The sequence below is a fragment of the Trichosurus vulpecula genome, chromosome 9 (genome assembly GCF_011100635.1).
Source record: "Trichosurus vulpecula isolate mTriVul1 chromosome 9, mTriVul1.pri, whole genome shotgun sequence".
In the NCBI taxonomy this organism is placed as follows: domain Eukaryota; kingdom Metazoa; phylum Chordata; class Mammalia; order Diprotodontia; family Phalangeridae; genus Trichosurus; species Trichosurus vulpecula.
Window position 1 is genome coordinate 48,523,838 of NC_050581.1, and position 24,255 is coordinate 48,548,092.

The 24,255-nt window shown below is 38.2% G+C and overlaps 1 protein-coding gene and 1 long non-coding RNA gene across 2 annotated transcripts in view; one reads left to right on the forward strand and one right to left on the reverse strand.

Moving 5' to 3' along the window:
• The window catches only part of CIITA (class II major histocompatibility complex transactivator), an 88,408-nt gene extending 64,402 nt beyond the window's left edge, over positions 1–24,006 (reverse strand). The window contains exon 1 of the mRNA XM_036739386.1: positions 23,846–24,006. Within this exon, the coding sequence (XP_036595281.1) occupies positions 23,846–23,873 (28 nt within the window). The 5' untranslated portion in view covers positions 23,874–24,006. The remainder of the gene's footprint in view (positions 1–23,845) is intronic.
• On the forward strand, positions 537–11,485 carry LOC118831909. Its single transcript, XR_005009160.1, has 3 exons — positions 537–673; positions 9,033–9,192; positions 11,396–11,485. It is a non-coding gene; the product is annotated as an uncharacterized LOC118831909 (long non-coding RNA).
• Positions 24,007–24,255: the final 249 nt, after the last annotated feature.

The following is a 24,255-nucleotide window of genomic DNA, read 5'->3' on the forward strand; positions in this document are numbered from 1 at the left end:
AGTGAGTAGAGCACTGGCCCTGGAGTCAGGAGAACCTGAGTTCAAATATGGCCTCAGACACTTGACACACTTACTAGCTGTGTGACCTTGGGCAAGTCACTTAACCCCAACTGCCCTGCCTTCCCCCCTTCAAAAAAAGAGTGCTGTTCACCTCCAGAGAGAGAACCTATGAACTCTGAGTGCAAATTGAAGTATAATCTTCTCACTTTATTTTTCTTGCTTTTTAAAAAAATACAACTAGTATCAAAATATATTTACATGATTTCACATGTTTAATTGATATGATTTGCTTTCCTTTTTAGTGGGTGTGGGAGAAGATGATAAGAGGAAGAGATTTTGGACCTCAAAATTAAAGATAAATGAATAGTATTAAAAAGAAGTGGAGCCTTTTCCCGGAAAAGGCATTGTGAAATGGTTAGTTTCACTTTCTTTTGTTGTTGTTGGTTTTTTTAAAACTAGGATAAATGTAGTTAACCATTGCATTACTGCTCCATGAATTTCATTACTCAAGAAAAAGACAGTATGAGGGAAATGGAAGCACATATTCATCAAGCCATTTTCTCGGTTGGAAGCTTAGAACTATAGTTGGGAGAACTGATTCATTTTTATGACTTCCAAAGTGACAAATGTGCAAGCAGTTTTGAACGGGAGAGTTTGTGAGAAGCTGGAACAGGTAGGAGCAAAGGAGTGACATTGATACTTTCACCTCCCATTTTGTCACTGATGTGGGTTCGAAAGAGAAATCAATCCTTACTCAGAGGCAGAGGTGAGAGCTTGAGTGGGAAGGAATTGACCAAGCCATACCCACAAAGGAAGTGGGGGGGGGGGGCAATGAGGAATGACAAATTCCCCTTGCCAGCCAGCATAACACCACACCAGTGCTAGACATTTATCAAAGAATCTTTTATGATCTTAAAATATACATAAAGGCAGGTTCTTAATGAATTTCTATATACATAAATGTTGCTAGCTCAAACATATTTTCATGTACCAAAAAAGATTTGAGGGGTTGAGTAACTGCTCCCCAAGTCTAGATAGCTTTTGACAATTTGCTGAAAGGGTAACCTTTGAACAGGGGTTCAGTCTGGGGTCTGCAAATTTAAAAGTGTTTTTTGATAACCACATTTCACACATACAATGATAGTTGAGGTAGTATGGCACAGAAGAAAGAATTTTCACTCTGTAGTCAGAGGATGTGTGTTCGAATCCTGCCCTTGATGGTTATCTGTGTGATGCTGATCAAGTCACTTAATCTTCTTGGGTCTCAGTTTCCTCATATGTAAATTATTTCTTTTTCAATCCTGTGTGTTTTATTTTGCAAGTTAAAAAAACTATTATTCTGAGAGAATCTTATTCTGTAGGCTTTTCTAGATGACCAAAGGGGATCATGGTACAAAAAAGGGTTAACCCTTGCTTTGAACAGAAGCTGATTGGGAGTAATTTAGCAAATGGAAGTGAAGCAGGCAGTTACATCATCTTCCTGACTACAGGTCAAACAAGAGTCCTGGCAGAAATGTTGCATTGCTCTTGAGGAACACGGAGTTGAGCTTCAAAAGTAAACTTCAGCCTAAAGGTATTAGATTGCTGGGTCCCTTGATCTTTGTTCCTAAGAGGTTTAGGTTTGGGTTAAGGAATTTCCTTGCCAAGATGAAACAACCATCACAACCAAGGCTCAGAGAAACAGACAGACCCCTTCTAGTAGGTGTATGAGTGCGCTACATTTTCTAGATGAGTTGTAGTAGAAAAACATCAACCTTTAAGCTAAAAGAACAGTGGAGGAGCCCATTCCTTCTCTTATGGGAAGATTTAATTTGACTTTCAGCTAAAGCTGAAAGCTAAGAACACAGAAGAGCTACATAAGTGACCACAGGACCAACTGAGCAATGTCAAGGAGCAGCCACACATGACCAACACAAGCAGAGACAGCATGCCATTCTCATACCCCACCACTAGTGGGGAGCAGAAATTGGTAGGTTACATTGCCAAGTGCTGGCATTATTATTGGTAGCTCTGACGCACTGGAGGTGTGAATTTCCCTTCTGAGCCAGTGCCCTGGTTATATGTATGTGTCTCTCCACAGATGTTCCCTGTGTAAGTTCACTCTTCCCACTGATAGTGTGTTTATTTCTGGGAGAACATACCCCTGGTTTATGTTTTATTACTACTTTTCTTAATTATGTTATTTCGCTAAATGTATTTGCTTTAAACTATCTTTTGGCTGATTAATAAAGGTAAACACATTGGTGGGGGCTTGTGGAGCTATGGTTGTAAGGGATGTATATTCACAAAATGTCTTGACCTTGAGGTAACTTTGACTGGGGGAACAATAGTATGAGTGGATGGGGTGCCTTAGGTTCTACATATGCACAAGAGAGTCTTCCTTAAAGGAGAGCTTTTAAGGTGGTCTCTTTGGGAGTCAAATGCTTCGCTGTCATCTATAAGTAATAAACACCACCAGGATGTTTTATACTCTCTATTTTTTTTAACTAATCTGGATCTCCTCAATGAAACTGATTATTACTCAAAACAGCTTTGCCTATCAACATAGGAGAAATTAAACGGATGAATGATGCCTATTGTATAGCTTGTGAGATGCCATTATAAGACTAGTCTAATTAGCACATCAGTGCATATATTTGCCCAGGAACTGCAGGCAGACAGTAAGTTGGGCCCAGGATTCAATAGGAGGAAAAGAATGAGTTAAACTGCATTTGGGAAATTGTGTGTGGTTTTTTTTTTAACCACTGCAGGCTCAGACTGGGGCTACCATTCTGGGGCTAGTTGGGCTTTGCCTCTGGTATGGGTAAATTTAAGACACCTGGAGTCATGTACGTGGAAAGAGTGGCTACAATCCATCTGATGCAGGAGGTGTGTGACCGAAATACTCTGGGTTTTGACCATGGGTGTCCTTTAGCCAACTTATACTGACTCATTTCAATGTGAGCATCTCACCTCAGAAATCTGCAAACTATGAAAATCAGGACATGATTTATTGTTTTGTTGATTGTCCAGACCCAAGAAAGTGATGGAAAAATATAAATAATGCAGATTAAACTCAAATATTTTTTTCAGAAAGTGCATACTCCTGATTTCACCCCTCTATTAGGGACTGGGAAAATCAGAGACAGGTATCGCAGGCCACCCAGGTTCCAACACTCACTTACCAAGTACAAGGCTTAGAGTGGAATGACAGTTGTCATTGCCAAGCACAGTGCCTTGAACACAATAAGGTTTCAGAGTTTGTTGGATTGAATGGAATTGAATGATGACCTACTCATAAGCAGACCAAAGGTTAATATTCAGAATGTGTGTGATTGAAAGAGAAAATGAGTGAGGCAAGTAATGCATTCAAGGGACAATATGGACACTTCAGCACTACACTACTATCCCTCAAGGGTAAAAAGGCTTCAAGTAAGGTCTCCAGCATATTGGGTGGATTTATGAAAGGATTTAGACAAGAATTTCCCTGCTTAGGAAGGTGAAGAAGGGTTGAGATCTTTATAGTGGAGAGAATCCCCATATTAATGAGATCACAGTTCCATTGACATACCTAGAACATGTTAAGATTATTTAGACTCTGTGACAAGCAGAAGTATGAAGCTAATTTTGCTCAACAGTTCCACAAGTATTAAAATGTCAAGTGAGGTTAAGTGGAAATGGCCCTGGATTTACAATCAGAGCATTTGGCTTTGGATCCTGGTTCTGTTCCTCATTACTGCTGTAAGCTAGAGCAATTTAATTCAGTTTAATTCAATAAGTATTTATTAAGTCCCTACTACCACATGCCAGACACTGCACTAGACACGGGATAGAAAGACAAAAAAAAGAGTCTTTGCCCTCAGAATTGTTCAGTGAAACAACATGTAAACAGGTAAATATGTGTATAGATAATGTAAATATATACATATATAAATATGTATAAACTATATAGGATCACTTACATCTTAGGGAGGGGAGAGTGGAGGGAGGGAGAGAAGGAGAAACAGAATTTGAAACTCAAAACTCAAAAAAAAACCCATTTAAAATGGTTTTAACATGTAATTGAGGAAAAAAATTTAAAAAATTTTAATTTTTTAAAAGAAATGAGGTTGGGGTAGGGAAAATGCCCTACCAACAGGGATGATCAGAATAGGCTTCCTGTCGGAGGTGGCACCTGGGCTGAGCTTTGAATCTAGAGATTCTGTAAGATGAAGGAAAAGAGGGAGTGCATTCCAGGCATGGGGGACTGCCTCTGCAAAAGCCTGGAGGTGGAAAATGGAATATCATGTATGGGAAACAATAAGAGGGATGGTATGGCTAGAATATAGAGTGTAGCATAGAAAACAATAGGCAATAAGCCTGGAAAGGTAGGTCATAGATAATTTGTGAAGGGTTTTGAAGGCCAAACAGAGGAATTTGCACTGCAGCCTAAAGAGAATAGGGAACCACTATAACTCTCTGGGTAAGGAAGTAACATGTGCTTTAGGAATATTCATTTGGCAGCTATATAGATGATGGATTGGAGAATGGGAAGATTGGACGCAGGGAGACCAATTAGGAGGCTGTTGAAATAATCAAGGTGAGAAGTTCTGAACTAGGTAGGATAGTGGCCTTGTGAGTGGAGGGAAGGGAGTGGATAAGAAATATATTGTCCAGATAGAATTGACAAGACTTGCCAATGAATTGAATTTGAGGAGTGAGGAAGAAGGAAGATCTGAGGATTACTCAGGTTGTGAATCTCCCTGACTGGAAGACTGTGGTATTCTTTAACAGAAATGGGGAAGTTAGGAAGAGGGGAAGATTTTTGTGGGAAGGCAAGTCACAATCTCTCTAAGGCTCAGTTTCCTCATTAGTAAAACCAAGAGGTTGGATTAGATTCCTAAGGTCCCTTCCACCTTTAAACCCAATGACCTTTGAGGCACTTGCCAGGATAATGGTAGGTGTTGTGTACATAGTCCAAGCAAAAAGAAGAATAATCTATAGACACTGTGGTCTTCCAAGTGCTTACAGATGATAGGGTACTAATTGTATTAAGCCCCCCAATACTACAAAGCCACAGTAAAACACGTAGTAATGCAAAAAAGATCTTGGTTTAACCATCCAAACTGGAAATCAAAGTGAATGAAAAACAGATGTAGCTTAGAATAAAACATGCTATTAAATAATCACTCCCAATCATAATATAATTAGCTTGCTACATCTTAGACAGACATGACATATAGTCAATGAGTTGGATCACTGGTGAAGTAGGAAAAGCACTAAGTCTGGAGTCAAGAGAATTGGGTTCGGATGCAGGCACTGTCCATTAAAGACTGTACTTACCTTGGCCAAATCATGTAAACACTCTAGGCCTATCTATAAAGTAAAGTTATGGACAGACCCTATGATATCTAAGGGTCTATCCAGAAACACATCTTGTTATTGTATTGTATTGTGTTAGCGATCCTAAAATGTTTGCCTTCAAAAGCTCACTTCTTTCTTGTTAATATTCTCATGGTACTGCCAAAAGGCTGCAAATCATGGAATTACTATGGTCTTCAGAGGAGTCAAAATTACAAATAACCAAAAAGGGCAGTGGACAGACTTATGGGAAATGTAAATAGTCTATAACATATCTCCCATGATGATTTGCATGTGAGAAATGTCATAAAACACGCACGCAGGCACACACACACACACACACAATGATAATTGAGGTAGTATGGCACAGAAGAAAGAATTTTCACTCTGTAGTCAGAGGATGTGTGTTCAAATCCTGCCCTTGAAGGTTATCTGTGTGATGCTGATCAAGTCATTTAATCTTCTTGGGTCTCAGTTTCCTCATATGTAAAATGAGAGAGTTAGACTAGATTGCTTCCGAGGACCTTTCTAGCCCTAGGTCTAGGATCCAATGCAGATCAGAAAAGTAGGTGAGCTGGTTATGTATGGAGAAGAGACAACCAATCAACAAACATTTATTAAATGCTAATTTTGTGCCAGGCACTGAGGGGATAATTTTTGAGGGTAAAAAGAAAACAGTGAAGCCAGCCCCTTCCTTTAAGGAGCTTGTGCTCTAATGGGAGAGCCTGCATGTATGTAAATAGGTAAATATATGATATGTATAGAGTAGATGGGAGGTACGCTTGAAGGGAAGGCATCAGCAGTTGGGAGATGTGGGAAAGATCTCCTGAAGAAGGAGCTGAGTCTTGAAGGGATCAGGGCTTCCTAAGAGCCAGAGGTCAGGAGTAAGAGCATTTGAGACAGCAGATGATCAGTTTTACTCCTATATTGGCACACCAGAAATATTTTTAACAGACTTTTACTGCTATCTTTTGTCTTTACATTGCATTTACATTTGTCTTTACATTTCATTCTGCGTTGTAAATTTACATTTACAGACTTCCCCCTGAATCCTCTCCCTTATTCTTTCCCAAAGAACTATCCCTTATAACAAATAATTTAAAAATAAATTAAAATAGGAGGAAGAGAAAGCTGGCCAAAACATTGAAAAAAATCTGGTACAACATTTTACATGATAGACCCAATTCCTTACCTCCCAGTTCTGTTAAAAATTGGGGGATGCACTTCAGAAATACTGAAAGTACTAAAGAATCGTCATCATTTCATGGGGCAGAGGTTTATGGAACGATAAGGACAAGTTATTGACTATAATAACACAAAATAAGAAGGCTTGAAAGTGTTGTGAGCTGCACCGCTGGTATGAGTATCCACATAAATGAACACACAGATTCAACAAGGCAACACGGTATTATGTTATATTAACTTATATATGTCAATATGTCAAAGTATTAATTTTGTCCCTTGGATAAGTGAAATCCCAACTCCACCCATGCTTCAGTAGTCATTCTTTTTAAAATTAATTTTTTTCAATCAGCAAACTTTTGCCTTTTCTCCTTCCCACTTTCCCTTTCCCTCTCCCTCCCTCCTCCCACAATTAGAAAGCAAGAACAAAAACCCTCGTTACAACTATTTATACCCAAGCTGACTCAAGCAAAACAAGCTCCCACATTGGCCATGTATAAAAAAGTCTCAACCTGCACTCAGAGTCTATCACCCCTTTTTGGGAGGTGAATATCATGTTTTATTATGAGTCTTCTGTGATGGATCATTGCCTTGGTCAGAGCTCCTAAGCCTTTCATAGTTGTTTGTCTTTACAATATTGATCATAGAAAGTGTTCTCCCAATTCTACTCATTTCACTCTGCATCATTCCCACAAGTCTTCCCAGTTTTCTCTGAAACCATCTCCTTCATAATTTCTTATAGCACAACAATATTCTAACACCTTCCTATATCATAACTTGTTTACATATTCCCCTAACAGGAATGAGATGAATATCCCCTTTGATTTCCATTTCTTTACTACCACAAAAAGCTGTTATAATTATTTTTGCACATATAAGTTCTCTTTCTCTTGCTTTTTATCTCTTTGGAGTATAGTAGAACTAATACTGGTATCACTAGGTCAACAGATATATCCATTTTAATAATTTTGGGGGCATAGTTCCAAATTGCTTTCCAAAGTGGCTAGACCAGTTTACAATTCCACCAACAATGCATCTGATTTTCCAATAGCCCCTCAACATTTGTCATTTTCTTTTTTTGTCAGCTTTGCCAATCTGGTGGGTGTGAGGTGGAAGCTCAGAGTTGTTTTAATTTGTGTATCTCTAATTATTAGTGATCTAGAGCATTTGTATGTGGCTATTCATAGCTTGAATTTCTTCCTCTGAAAGCTACTTGTTCATAGTCTTCAACTATTAATTGGCAAATAGCTCTTATTCTAATAGATTTGAATCAGCTCCCTATGTATTTTAGAAATGAGACCTTTATCAGAGAAAATTGCAGCAAAAATTTCCCCCGTCTTCATGATTATCTTCTAATTTTAGCTGCATTGGTTTTGTTTGTGCAAATACATCTTAATTTGATATAATCAAAATTGCCCATTTTACCTTCTCTGATTATCTCTGTCCCTTTTTCTGGTCATGAATTCTTTCCCTATATGTAGAAATGAAACATAATTTCTTCCTTGCTCCTCTAATTTATTTATGTTGTTACCCTTTTAATCTCCTCAGGGGTTGTTTTGCTTGGGACAAACACTTCCTTTAATTTACCCATCCTTTTAGTCTTCCCTTTCACCTTTCCATTTTCTCTCCTCTTTCCCTGTTGAGTGAAATGTATTTCTGTTCCCAACTGCATGTGTGTATTCTTCCTTCTTTTAATGAATTCAGATGCGAGCAAACTTCAGGTGTTGTCCCCTCCCTCATTCCTTCCTCCTTGTTTGTATAGACTTTTACTTGTGTGCTCCAATTACTTGAGATAATTTTCACCAACCTTTCTCTATTCTCTGTGTGTATTCCTCTTCCCTTTCCTTTCTTCTAAGATCATTAAAAGATAACAGAAACATTCCCAGGCTTTCTGTCTAATTGGACTCCTTCTATGACTCCTAATGACAATAGGGTTCAGAAGGAGCAAGTAAGAATGATGAAAATCATAACTAATATTTATGTAGCAGCTACTACTATGTGCTAGACACTGTTCTAAGAGCTTTACAATTATTATCTCTTTTGGTCCTCATGACAACTCTGGGAGGTAGATGCTATTATTATCCCTGTTTTACAGATGGGGAAACTGAGGCAGAAAGAAATTAAATGACTTGCCTGTGGTCACATAGCTAATATTTGAGGTCAGATTTGAATTGAGGTCTTCCTGACTCTAGGCCTGGTACTGTATCCATTGCATTGTCTAACTGTCATGTACATACATACATACATGCACATACTATATTATACATACACATATATAATCTCCCCATATTAGAATGCAAACAGCTTATCCTTGTTTGGTTCCTTATTATTATTCATGCATATTTGCCATATTATATTTCTTGTGATTCTGGTAATTACATTTCAAAGTTTCTATGAAGCTCTGGTGTTTTCATTAGGAATGATTTGAAATCTTTTGTTTCATTAAAAGTCCACTTTCCCTCTGTAGGAATACTCTTTCCCCTCAAAATGAACTTCCTTTCTAATGACAAATCCTCCTTCCTATTTCAAAGGAATCGCTTTTCTCCATAAAGGAAGCCTGAATGAGCAAGATCATCTGCCACAAAATGGAAAATGAGTCAACCATTTTCAAGAAATGACACTTTCTTCTATTCTTGGTTCCATCTGCTTGCCAGAGTTGAATGAGGAAGGAAGCATGCATGTCTGGCAATGGTAACTCCAACGGTCTTGGTACTTTAACTCTTTCTTCCCTTCCCCTTTGTCCAAGATATTCAGCAACATTCTAGGACAGTGCTTATCAAAGAGATGGAGGATGCCTTATTCAGTTCATGGACCACTTCTCCAAAAATGGAATATCCCATAGACCTCTTCCCCTTGTTTCTGTCTTCCCTTCTTTCTGCAGTTATGCTTACTATAAAAAAAGCCATCCCTTGATTCACTTCTTAAAGAGGACTACTTACTGAATGGGCATTACCTCATCTAAGTGAGAACCCGAAAAAGCTTTAGCCTAAAAGGGCCAGGGTCTCCCAATGCATCCTGGGCCATCTCCAGTCATCCTGGTCAATATCAGGTCACTGGATCCAGATGGCTCTGGAGCAGGAAGTGAGGCTGGTGCCCTTGTACAGTCCTTCTTCACTCAAATCAAAGTCAACCGCAAGTCATGTCATCATTTCCCTGATGCCATGGTCCTCTTTGAAAACAAAAGACAAGCACGACAACAACAATGCTTACTGTGGAGAAAAATTTCACCCTCTCCATAATGGATGGGAACATTTGTTGCTTTGAATTAGAGGTTAATGATGAGAATCACAAATCAATTATTAATTCATACAAGAAACCAAAGTATAGACATTGTCATGTGACTGAAGATTACCATTACCATTTATCCAGAATCCAAACTCTAAACCTCTATTAATCCTTATCATGATAATGCACATATCTAAGGCACTTTAAAGTTTACAGAATTTCTTCTTCACAACAAATATGTGAGGTAGGCACTGAACATATCATTATCCCCATTTTGCAGATGAGGATATCGAAATTCAGAGAGAGGAAATGATGGCTGAAGATCACAGAGTTACTAAGTTGTTGGAAGCAGTATTCAAAGGATCATGGATTAAGAGCTAGAAGGGATCTTAGAGACCCTCTAGTCCAAACACCTCACTTCACAGATCAAGAACTTTGGCTCAGGGAGGTTACACTTGTCCAGGGTCATATAACTAGTAGGTAGCTGAGGTGGAATTTTAACACAGCTTTTCCTGCTTCTGGTTCCTGCACTCTAGCTAGCACACTATGTTGCCTCTCAAACCCAGGTCTCAGCTCCAAGGCTAGTCCTTTCTTTCTCCATAAATTCCAATAAGAATCTTTCTGTTCCAGTTAGGCCAGTTGCATCATTGGCCCCACAACCAAAGTGCCCCAGGCCATGCTAATTTTCCTTCCTCTGAACTCCTATTACACTTCACAGCAGCATTTAGAGAATTAATCACCTGACTTCTGGAAGGGTTTATTGATTATTTCATGTGTCAATCAACAAACATCATCATCGTCACTATATATTTTGTTTCCTTAATGAGATGGAAATCATTGGACTGTTTACTTCTCTTGCATTTCCTACAGTTCCTAGCACAGTTCTGGGTACTTAGTAGGTACCCAATAAATGAATTCATTTCACAAATATTTACAGCTAGGTCTTTTTAAAAAAAAAAAGATATTGGAAAATGTTTATTTATCATCCAACACAATACATATTAAAATGCTATACAAAACCACAGCATAATAAATGTTTTCAGTGGGAAGAAACATCAATTTCATTAATACAATGGGATTTTCACAGACTTTATGATAAAATGAAATAATTAATTAATAAATAAACATTGAATTCTGTGCATGGTTAATGTGAAAAATATTATACTATTTTATATCATTTTTAATTCCAACCAGACCCAGAGCCTGTATTAATGAGTAACTGGAAGAAGATCCAGGACCTGGGCTTCTTTGTTCTCTAGAGTTTGCTCAGGAAATATCCTTACCACTGTCAACATGGCCGGATTAGAGTGACCTAAGGATATTCTTACCCCTGTTAGCCATTAAAGGATGAGACCCCAATCCCAAGAGAGAATATTAACTGACCTTTGTCAACATTCTTTACAACCCTATTCCATTAAGGAAAATCCTCTTCTTGTATCATGGTTAAACATACATGGGGGTCATAAACTTGAGGTAATACAGGCTTGCTAGGTCTGCTAAAATAACATATATAAGTTTTCTCATTCCTTTGTTCAGACAGCCAGAGTTTAAGCTCTGACTCCTTGTATGTACAAGTAAGCTAGCTTAGCTATGCTTTAAGGGAAAATTAATAAACAACATGGATTTTTCTATCACCTAGCTCTGTTGTTTCCTTCAACCAAATTTTCAGGTTTAACAGTTATGGTGCCGTGACTTTCGGATGGAAATGATGGAAACGGGACAATGCAGCCCAATCTTGCCGACGCTTTTGGGTGCCACGGGATTAATTTTTCCTGGAATTTTGGACTTGACAAGGTGGGGGTAAGTTGTCTCTCTTCCCAGCTTCCAAAAAGGACTCTCACAAAATTGGTTGAAGTCCGAAAATTCCCTTTAAGCTAGCTCTGGGGGCAGGGATCAAATCTGTGGTAAAACACAGATCTGCAGTCAAACGAGCAAATTGATCTAGAAAATTAGCTATGAATCAGTCAAAAACTAGAATTAGAAGTCCAACTGTTCCTCCACTCCCTCCACCCTATTCCTCACCCCCTCCCTCCCTTCCTTCCCTTGGAGGCCCAGATCCAGGGGAGAAAAACTGCACTTTGCTGTTACCCCCTCCCCCTCTGCCTCCCAGTAAAGGTTCTGATCCGGAGGGAGGTAACTCTATTCTGCTACCATTGCCTTCTCTCTTCCTTCCCTCCCCTTTTCCCCCTTCCCTTAAGGGCTCTGTTGTTTGCCTTCTGCCCTATTCCTGCCTCCTTCCCTTAAAGGCTCTATTATGGGGAGGATAAATGCATTTTATCCTTATTCCTAGCCTTCTCTTACCTGCCCTAGTCCTCCTCCATCTCCCCTTTCCCCCTTCCTAAGGGATAGGATATGGAGAGTCAGAAGAATCAGGAATGGCCAAGGCTTCCCCAAAGACCACAGGGGTGCTAATAGCCAACTCATGAAAGCTTCCAATTCTCTGTTGTTTAAACTTTGAGCTCAGTCTGTATTTGTTCTGTATTTGTTTTGTTAATTGTCTGTGTGAGAAGGTGTGCTCTATGTCTATACCCTGTAAAATCTGAAATGCAGGTAGCCAGAGAATTCTAAGGCTGCAGTTAGGGAAACAAAGACTCTTTTCTCTTTTTCAATGTCTGGTCTGGCCAACCGGACTTGAAGAAAAAAATAGAGTTAAAACATTTTAGCAGATTCTGGAATTGATTATTCATTAAAAGTTTGGAAATTGGTTAGTTGGATTTTGGGAGAACTCCTGAGGCTGTAAAATGACATCAGGAGCTCACTCTTGCTGAAACACCTCCTCCCAATGCTGATCACTTATCATTCCCCACTCCGTCCCCAAAGTTAAGAGGGAATCTTTTCCCTTAGATTTAAGTGCAAAAAGGTTTTTAAGGAGTGAGCAAAAGGTGAAGTTTACTTGAGTTACAATCATTGAGATATTTCACCATTGTTGTCTTGGCTCGAGCCAGAGCTGCAGTTAGAGCAGCTAAAACAAACTCCTTTCATCCCAGATCAGATTAGAAGATAATGCAGGAGAACTGTAGGGAAAACTTAAATCACCCTTTTCCACCTGGCAAAAGGAGGAGAAGGGCAGAAATTCACAGACTGATAGTACCCTGACAGTCCTGTGCCCCTGGGTACCTTTGTAGCCCATCCCTTTCTGGCAAAGCTTGGAAATGTCACCTAGGTCCTATGCATTCTGCCCACTCTGTCCCCAGCAGCTGCAAACTGCCCTAGGCTCAGTAACTTCTGCAGTTGTGGGGGAAGGGCGAGGTAGATGGATTTGGACTTTCTGCTTCCCAGAATTGTCACCACTGGGATACTAGCTTCTACTCTAGGTAACTTCACACTTCTTTGTTCTAATTGCAAAACTGTATTTTAATCTCTGTTTGACCTGTTTCCTGATTTGTAAAGGGAAAGTAATAATGATGGTTGTTATGGGATCAAAATGATAATGATTGTAAAATGCTTAACATAAAATCTGGTATATGTTAGATACAACACTATTATTATCTGTCTCTGATTTAATGTAATTGTTAACTTTTGAAGTGGTTTTTAAATACCAAAAGTAATAAGCTGAATAATTTCTATATGTGGTAATCTGGAAATGCAATTGATGTCATCTGAAAATTGTTTCTGTATTTCTAAAATTGCATTGTATCTCTAAAATTCTCTTAGATTGTAAACTCTAGATTGAACTCTTAGATTGAACTTTGAGAAGACCATTGTGTGGTAAGCAATGATACTACAGCAATTTTAATCTGATTTTGAAACATATGAATTGGGTTTTTAAAGGGATGTGATAAAATTTGGAACTGTTATATATAGTTATAACAAGTAAATAATTAATAATACTGATATTTAACCATGAGAACAGACTTTCTGTGTGGTTTAAAGTTATAGTTTCAAATGATGGATGAAAGATTCTCTGTGCAAGGAGATTTAGAAATGCATTCACCTAAATTGATAAATGAGTTGTTTCAAGTTTTAAAATGCATAATTATGTTTAGGGCATTGTTACATTTCTAAATTGTGTAATTTGTCAAACAGATGTATCAGCAATATTGAAAAAAATGTAGTTTTATAGACAATAATCTTTTCTTTACAATGCTAGGAGTATTGGGCCTCAGAAATTAAAATGTTACTCAGTTATGATCACTTGATTGTTAATTAATAGATTCTGTTTCAAGTTTTAAATACATGATAATTGCTTGTGGTGTACTTATATTTCTAAACTTGTTATATTATGCAACTTGGTTAACATTGCATTTCCTACACTGTTAGAAAAACAATTCCTCTTATAATCTAGATGTTATTAGATTAAGAATTGTAGTTAATTAAGAAATTGAGGTTATTAACTGAAATGAGGACTTTTGAAACCATCTAGTCACGGATTCTTATCCATCTTGTATAAAGTTTCTGTGTAGAGAAATTCCTATGAAGTAAGTTTTTAAAGTCCTGGTAAGCTTTGTTATTGTGATAAGGCTAATTAATTGGGTATGTAATTATAGAAACTAAGTGTCCTCCACATTACAACACCTTTTTGACTAAGGAACTTTGTAATATCTAGGAATTCTGTGCAGTATTTGAGAATGAGGACATTTTCCACCAACTTAGTTAATGAATTCCAGTGTTTAAGGGTTAATTTGCTGTAAGGAAAAAGAAGGAGATGTCTATCATTTTAAAACCTTCTAAATAATTGTCTTCAGAAAAGTTTAGTGAGCATTCCTTTTAATGTCATGATAAATTTTAAACTGTTTTTAAGGAACGGAAATAATTCTAGAAATGTTTTGAAAAATGTTTTTGTGATTTTAAGCAAGAGTTAGAGCTTATCAATGTATATAAGATTTGATTCCTAAAGTGTCCCTTCCTCCAGAATGAGTAAACGGGACATAAATCCATCAACCTTTGAGGCTGGTCATTAACCTCTTTGCTTTGTTTAAGCTGGAATGGGTTCCAGTACAGACAGTTATGTCAGTAAAAATCACTAATTTATGAGCTATCTTGTCTTATGGTTGAAACGTAAAGGAAGACCGAATAATGGGTTTGAAAGATTTGGAAAGGTAAATTAGGTTTGATTGGAAATACAAAAGGTAGATTAGAAAGTCTGGTGACACATGGGTGTTAGATAAGCCTCTCCTGTCCCACAGGAATACTAGTTTCAAATGGTTTAAGTTAAGTTGAGAGTGTGAGAAAGTATTCTAGAAGGCCAAAAAGTTATGTAGCTTGATTTGATAATTATTAGCTCAATGAAATTTGGGACAATCCTATCTTAAGGATATTTATTTGCTGTTTAAGATTTTATGGGACTATAATTTAATATTGTTTTAAGCTCTGATTACAGGGATAGGTCACATGAAGCCAGTAGTAGAATGGCAGGCATTACAGGCTGAGAATTATAAAGGTGGATATCTGTGCCTGGGAAAAAGTTTTGAAGACAACCTTGGACACGGTCTAGATAGGATCTTCCTGATTCTATTTCCCAATTCTGCTATTTCCTTTCTGAAAAGGAAAATCCCCACCTATTACTGCTAATCCCTGCTTTCAGTGCCTAGTGACTATATGATTGGCTATCAGATATGACTCGTGCCTGGAATCAAATAGAGCTAAGGAAGTTCTTTCCTTCTGTTAAGATATATGACAGTGTCCCTCTTTTCTTTTATAGCAAATTTATATTATCAAGAACTTTCGTAAGCGCGATGCTAAATCTATTAGGTAATAGATGAACACTGGAATACCTCTGAGTTATTATAATAGGATGCAGGAATGAATAGCTTACAATTTTAACCTATGTTCATGACCAAATAAAGATTAGAAGGATATAGAGATAACATCCTCCAAAAGGAGGAAATGATTAGACAAAGCAATAAGGCAAAGATGTAATGGGATAAATGTCTAATAAAAAGAAAGGGGATAGCAAATTTTGAAAAGGCAACAGGATCAGATTGATTCCTCTAAGAATTATATACAGATGTGTATGATTGGCCCCAAAATTTATCAATCATGGAAATTCAAGCTAATAAGTATGTTTTGGTAATAAGATCTTAAATTAGGATTTTTGCACAAGAAAATTGTATAAGATATTGTTACAAGTGAAAATATATCTCCTTTATTAAGGTATCTGTCTGATAATTTTAAAGGAAGATGAGTTCAATTTATGGTTGGACCTTCATATTTTAAAGGATTCTTATACCAGGTATGGAATTTAGGTAAAGACAGAAACAGCAGATGATATATATGAACTGAAATACTCTGAAGTTTCAAAAAGGGAGAGCCAAATTTAAGTGATTGTACTAAGTTATATTAAGTTAGAATTGTCTGAAAATTTCTAGATCTGAACCAGAGAAGCAGAACTCTCTTTTACTATCTAGGGACCAGATAACTACAATCAGGCACCTGGGATTTAAAAGAAGAAAAATGATGCTTTAAATGACATTGGGAATATATAACCTGAATTTAAAGTTACTTTGTATACAAATTGTGCAATTACTTGCTAGGATTAAATCAGAAACATTTTAAGCTTTGTTAAGAATAGCTTGTGGGTTATCTTATAAATGCCATCAAAGAGACATGGCTAAAAGTTTATGATGTTATATGTACTGTACTACTGGGATACGAGGAATTTAATGTTAGTCAACATTGTTAATAATGATTGCATTACTTTGTATGGTTCTTGTTTAAGTTTTCTTGGTTATCTAATGTGTAAATGTAAAACATGTGACATGTAAATTTCCCCCTCTCAATACCAGTCTATTGTGAGCCATCTAAGTGGTTTGGTCTGTACTTAATGTAATTGTGCAGTGTTGTGAATTATGAGAAGAACTTTATTGTATTTGTTTAAACTCAGTCCTGTGTGGCTGGGATGCTGAACCATTTATTGTATTTGTTTGAACTTAGCCCTGCGTGGCTGGGACCAATGTTGTGCTGTTTTTCTCTCAATTATCAAATCATATGTGTTCTGGGAGCTCCTGTCAGATCTGACTACTTCTATAGCTGCCAACTTGTGGATATGGACTCCTTGATCCTTCTGTCACATCTGAGGACTGCCCCTGCTCCCAAGTGGACATCTGAGCCCATAGGAGACTTTGCCCTCCGGTTTCAAAGAGCCCGAAGGGGACAGCATCAGAAACAGACAGCTTTTCTCCAGAGACTCTGGACCAGAACCTGAATGAAGAACTGCTCTTTCCCTTTCTGAGTCCCTTGCATTCCCAAGACTGTTTGCCTGTACCTTTGGTGTCTTTAGCTTATTTTACTTAGCTGCTCTAGTTTCCCCATTATGCTCCCAACCCTGATGCCCCTTGAAACTTACTCCCTCTGCTTGTTTACAACTAGTTTACAATGGGGATGTCCAACCACAGAAAGAAAAGAAAGCCTGAATCCACCTAGATAAGGATTTTTAGAACTTCACCCCTGAGGAAGATAGAGGTTTTTCCATACCTTAATTGGTCTTCAGGTGAAACTTCCAGTTTGCCTTTGACCAAAAGGAGGAAATGTGAAAAATATTATACTATTTATATCATTTTTAATTTCAACGAGACACAGAGCCTGAATTAATGAGTAACTGGAAGAAGATCCAGGACCTGGGCTTCTTTGTTCTCTAGAGTTTGCTCAGGAAATATCCTTACCACTGTCAACAAGGCCGGATTAGACTGACCTAAGGACATTCTTACCCCTGTTAGCCATTAAAGGATGAGACCCTAACTCCAAGAGAGAATATTAACTGACCTTTGTCAACATTCTTTACAACCCTATTCCATTAAGGAAAATCCTCTTCTTGTATCATGGTTAAATATACATGGGGGCCATAAACATGAGGTAATACAGGCTTGCTAGGTCTGCTAAAATAACATATATAAGTTTTCTCATTCCTTTGTTCAGACAGCCAGAGTTTAAGCTCTGACTCCTTGTACATACAAGTAAGCTAGCTTAGCTATGTTTTAAGGGAAAATAATAAACAACATGGATTTTTCTATCACCTAGCTCTGTTGTTTCCTTCAACCAAATTTTCAGGTTCAACATTAAGAACCCCACTTTATTCTGAATATATAAATGTGTGTGTCTATATTTCAACATTTCACTTTTTATCTAGTTTTATATGGGAAATATTAGGCTACCTAAATGACAGAAGGGTAAGTATTCACTGTAGGGTTGGAGCTGTTATCTTTTAGTTGTGGGCATATCAGAAAATGAAAATATAATTAAATATTAATAGTCACTTAATTAATCCAATGGAGGGTGTAAAGCTTTTAAAAAAGATATGACTATAAATTCTTCTATATTAGAAATGACAGTGTGCTTACCACTCTGCATACTTCCATTGTACATCACTACCAAAGCAACCACAGACTAGCTATCGCCTAGGTTGACTTGACCAATCTATGTTTTTATGTCTCAGTAAAAAAGTCCTGAAAATGGATATGAATAAAGAGAAACATTGATCAGCTCCTGGAAACTCATGCTTTCTACTGTAGGGCTGGTCCTTTGCCAAAGGCACTATGAGTTGGATTCTTGCTTCTGACTTACTCAGGAAAGTACTGTTAAATTGAGATTTCAGTTCAGTGCTGTGTTCTGATTGTCCCTTAGTATATCTAGGTGTCATTGGATGGATCAGGGAGGGGGAGAATGTGAAGGAGGAGTTTTTCTCTCTTTTTCTTCTCCCCCCCCACCCACACTTCCTACCTACCTACTTACTCACATGCCAATTGTTTGTGAGAAAGGCAAGGATGAGGGTACAAAGTTAATGTAAACATTGGTTTGGGGATTCAAGTTGGAACTAATATGATCAGCTATTGACTATTTGCACTAATAGAAGATTAGAAAATATGTTGGATTTAAAAATCAACATCATCAGCAAAAAGTTAAGCTACAGCTAGGTCTTGATGAATAAATTTGAATAATGCAAAATTTGATTTAGTGCAAATTATAAAATGATAGCAGATTTCACTTAATGGGAACCAAAATTTAATTAATGTGATGAGTGCAAGCTAGTAACTCTGTGACATCATCAGTCTTGCTTGTGGATGTGATGTCCTGCTGAGTACCACATTACCAACAGTTGTGTCAATTCTTTTTAAAAGAGCTCCTAACAAATAGACCAAAAAAGGGTATTCAGTGGGAAACGCTCCAGGGACAAAACAAAGAGGTTTGTTATTACATCAATAAAAATGCATTCTTCTTAGCAGAGCAGTCATTCAGGCAAAAGATTCAAGTTTATTTAAGACAGTGAAAGAAAATGAAAATGAAGCGGATAGTGAAGGAACTTACTGTAAGCATTGGTTGGGTTCAGCTACTTTAAGAATTGAATTCAATTGCATAATGTTAGAATTATTGGAGAGGCAGACAGTGCGAATGAAGACACAACAGCTAAATATCCTGGTATTCTAAAGAAGATAGTCAAAGAAGGTAGATACACTGATGAATATCTTTTTAATGTAGAATAAACAGGCTTATTCTGGGAAAGGATGCCTTCTAGAACTGATATTTCTGAGAAAGAAAAAAAATTCAACTTGAATGTAAACAGTCTAAGGATCATTGAAAACTTTTATTGGCTGGGGGATGGGAATGTAGAAGAGGATGTGAGGTGAAAATCAGTACTTGCTTGTTTATCTGGAAATCCTCATGTTCTGAAAGCCTATAACCATCACTTGCTTCTTCTTTTCTGGCAGTTAAATAAGAAAGCATCTGTAACTAAAGTTGTTATTCAAGTCTGATATTCAAGTTATTTTAGCCCAGCTGTTGAAAAATATTGCAAAGACAACAATATTGAATTTAAAACATTACTGATTTTAGATAATGCCCTACAGGTTATTCAGCTACTCTTGGTTCATTGTATGAGAATGTGAACCCACAAATTCATTGAGATGTAGATAAAGCTCCATATACCTACAATCATTTAAGAAAGAGAAGATAGTTCACTGCTAAAATATTTTAAATGAAAACAATGATGTTTTTATCATATTGTCAATGTAGGCTTATTATTAGGTAAAATATTCATTAAATAATTTTGCTTTCCATAATTATTGCATTACTTTGTAATATCCTTGAAGCAGAAATACATTTTTCTTAATCTTTGCTATAATATTGAATTAATAAATAATTTATTTTTAAAAATTAAAAATTCATTAAAATTTTTTTTCATTACATATTTCAATTAAGGTGAAACCAATCTACATATCGTACATATAATTAAAACCATGGTTAGTCAAAATTAAATAATTTAACCATTCTATGGGATTCATTATTTGTGCATTTGAGACCCAGCTGTCTTAAATGCCTACTGCATACCACTGTGCTGGTCACTGAGGATACGACATGGTTTCTATAAGATGTGATTCCTGCCCTCATGAAATTTATACTCTAGTAAGAAGAAAGATGTAAAAAGATAACTACAAAGCACAACATTACATAATAAATGCATTAGAGAAGCGAGAAATAAAGGTGTTTCTGAAATCTGTGGGGAAGGTTATTGATCAGGGAGGTCAGGGAAGGCTATATGAAGGAGGAGGTACCATTTGAATTGGACTTTAAAGAATAGAATAGGAATTCAAAGTTAGGACCTTCCATTATAGGCCTCAGTGAGCAAAGGTACAGAAGTTGAGAGCACAGGACATAGCTGAGGAGGGAAAGTTTAATCCAATTTGACTGGAGTATGAAATGTGTAAAGAGGAATAATATTAATAAAAAAAAGTTAACAGGGCAAAGTGGCACAAGATTGTGTAGGCAACAGAGTTTGCTTTAAATGGCAGGAAAAAGGTTTTGAACTTTTGAATTGATAAGGAGTCAATAAAGATTTTTTTAGGAGTAACATGATCCAACCTATAAATAAAAATATTATTCTAGCCATAGGAGGAATAGGTAAGAAGAGAGATCATAGAGGTAGAAAGATCTAATTAGGTGGCTTTTGTGATAAGCCAGGGAGGTGGTAAGGAGGGCTTGAACTAGAGTAGTGGCGATGGAAGTGGAGAATCAGGTACATTTGGGAGAGATGTTGTAGGAGTTGAGTAGAGAGAATTTGTTTACTGCTTGCACAGGGGCAACAGGGAGGAGTCAGTGATAACTACAATGCTAGGAACATGGAAGAGAAGCTGAATGATGCTGCCATAGATAGAAATTGTACCCAGCTGACAGAATTCAAAAGCGTGCATAAGGAAGAGAACAAGCTTGTTTCATACAATTATGGGATATCCAAGTAAAGAAGTCCTGTAGGCAGCTGTAAGTGTGAGCCTGGAGCTCAGACAGTATAATTCAGGGCTCAAAATAAAGATTTAGGAGGCATCAGTATAAAGTAGTAGTTGAAGCTATGGGAATGAATGAAATTGTCCAGATGGTAGTGGAAGAAGAGAAGAGAGACAAGGACGAACCTTTAAGAAACACACATGCTAAGGGACTGGAAACTGGCAAAGCAGACAAAAAACTGAAGAGTGTAGTGTCTTGGAAGTTGAGGGCAGAGAGTATACACGGTAGGAATACAGGTCAACTGTGTGAAAAGCTATAGAAAGTTCAAAGAGGGTTAGAACTGGAAAAAAGGGTGATTGGATTTGGGGGTTGATTAGAAAGTTATTCATGACTTTCAGTATATTGGTAGGGGTGGCATCCAGTTCAATTGGGGAATGCATGAAAATGAAGTGGATGCAAAAGATAGACATATTTACCTTCTCCCAAGTTTTTGTTAGTTGGAGAGACCTGAGTGTATTTATAGGCAACTGTAATAGCCAGGGGAAAAGGAGAATTTGAGGATTAGAAAGAGGACATAATTAATAGAACAAGTTCCTGGAGGAGGTGTCAAGGAGTGATATCAAGAACACAGGTTGAAGAATTAGTCCCAGTGGACAGTAGAATACCTTGTCTTCTGTGATCAGAAGGAAAGGGGAGAGAGTGGGGAACATCCACCTTAATTAATCATTTCTATCCATTCTTTCTCCAACCCCTTGTTGAACTGGATGCAGCTACCACCAAGGTGCTGAAAGTCATGCATAGTTTTCTAATCACCCCCAAACCCAATCACCCCCTTCTTGAACTTCCTATAGCTTTTGATACTGTTGACCTCAGATTCCTACTGTATATGCTCTCTACCCTCATCTTCCAAGATACTACACTCTCTGGCTTCTTCTTTGTCTGCTTTGCTGGTGCCTTATCCTCCTTCAGGAAGATAAAAGGAGAGAGTACAGAGTGAGGAACATCTGCCTCAATGAAGCAGAGAAGACAGTGAAAAAGGCAGCAACTCAAAAGGTAGGAATAATGTCAAGAGACTGTTGTTGCTGTTTGTCCTTTGTTCTTGAAAAGGACCATGACACCAGGAGGGTGATGCCATGACTTGCAAGCGAATTGGATTTAAGTGTGGGAGGGCTGGGCAAGGTCACCAGTCTCACTTTCTCCACCAGAGCCATCTGGGTCCAGTGGTGAGATATAGATCAGGATGACTGGAGATGGCCCCCACCAAGAGATTGCAGAGTCTTGGAAGACAAGGGAAGAGATAGACTATCCGGTAAGAGAGGATGGCCAATAATACCAAATGCTTCAGAGAGCTCAAAGAGGATGAGGATTGAGGAAAAAAAATTTTTTTTGCAATCCTATACAATTAGAATTGATGTACTTAGAAGCAATTCTGAAGCAATGCTTTTCAAACCATTAAAGATTACATTCCACTGAGCCTACGGTTAGCTACAAAATCTATATTATCATATTCTAATTCTTTGAAAATTAGTAATCAATACAGGATGTTTTTATAGTCTCTCAGTTACCTAGAATAGTTAAATAACCAAAATAGCTGACCATTCTGAGTAAATATTAATCTTCTCAAGGAGCTTGACGCTACTGCCTGGAATATCTGGTGGGCTACCAATGGCTTGTGGGCCGTACTTTGAGAACTTTTGCTCCATATTAAATGAGTGATTGAAAAAAAGCACTCTAATACAGCTCCGTGATTGTTGTTCAGGGAGGTGTCTATGGGTACAGATTCTTCTCTCATGGCAACAATATTATTTGGGGTGCCATAGGACTGAGGGAGGGGGAAGAGAGACAGAAAAAGAGAACAGGTAGAATATTCTTTTCCACAAAGTATAGAATCCTTGTGTAGCCTAATCAATCACAGGCAGATGGAAATTTTTTCTGTCTTAAGACCATTGGAGAGAGAGATGCGCTGCTTGCTCCTGTCTATGCCCACCCTCATTGTTTGGAAGGATGAACTCAGTAGACTTCTTTGGGAGAAAAAAAGTCAGAAGAATTGTAATTATATAATTACATATCTGGAGAAGAGAAGATTTAACCGTTCCTAGGGGAAGGGACCATATTTTCTCTTTCTCTCATATCCCCCACGGTACCTAGGATGGGTGACTCATTGGTTAGACCACCAGCTTAATCCACATGACAATGAGAGCCTGGGAATGGGAGCCAAGGACCGGGGAGTGTGCATTCCCCATCCTCACACACCCCATCCATCCCCTGCCAAAGGCCACATTGGAACCCAGTTCCACTTTTTGGAGCTGTGTGGATTAAGAGGTCAAGATCATATCCCAGAGAGGAAACACCACTCGCATAACAGGAACCATGTCACACAGAAAGGGAGACCAGATTTGAGGTGGACAGGGTTGGGGAGGGCAGAGCAGAAGTAGAGAAAAGGTCAACTCCTTGAAGTCCCAGAAGTTTGGACCCTAGAGATCCAACTTTTCCCACCCTCCAATCCTTCCATTTATCTAATACATAGCTGTATTCCAAAGGCCCTGTTGCTTCTTCCACCAGACCCTCAGATGACCAGGGATACCTAGGACAAGAAGCAGGGTTTCCTCTCCCTCAGCTTGCTATCAGATGACATAGATTCCACCTCTAAGGCACAGTTCTACCGTCTTCTCTCTAAATAACTCTAGAGAGCCTCTGTGAGAGACACGGAATAAGGTCTATATTTCAGGTACCCTCTACTTCCCCCAAAGTCTCAAACCATTTTCAATATCAAAACTGGAACTTCAAGCTTCTTCCTCCTTGCTGACCATATGCTATGACCCTTGCTCTTTTCCAGACCTTACACTCCCCATCTGTCAAATGTCACAAGTTACTCATTGCAGGGAAAGCAAGAGAAGGGAGAGAAGGGTGAAGTCCCAGAAGTACAGACAATTACTGTTTCCAGGCTAAGGATATTCCAGCTTATTACCTCGGCTCCTTGAGGAGACCCCATCCATCCCTGGAGTCTGGAGTTTGTTCCCAGAGCGCCTCAGGGTCTCTATGCACAGATCCCACTTCTCCAACAGGGACAAGGAAACCTTCCTGGCCAGTGCTTCTCTATCAGGTTCTCGGAGCAAAGCCTGGTGATACTCTTTGGAGAGGAGGTTCTTTTCCAGAAGACCATCCAGAAAGCCCCGTACCTGGGCAGGCCAAGCACTGGAGAGCAATGCCCTCACCTGGGGCAGGATTGCCTTGAACTGGTCCATGACCCTGCAAAGGTACAGGAGGGCTCCCCAACTCTGAGCTCAGATCTCTGTTCTCCAGAAGAAGCCACCCAGAAAACAGCATCCAAAAGATGAAGTGAGAAATTTGACAACCCAACCCACGCACTTTATTCAC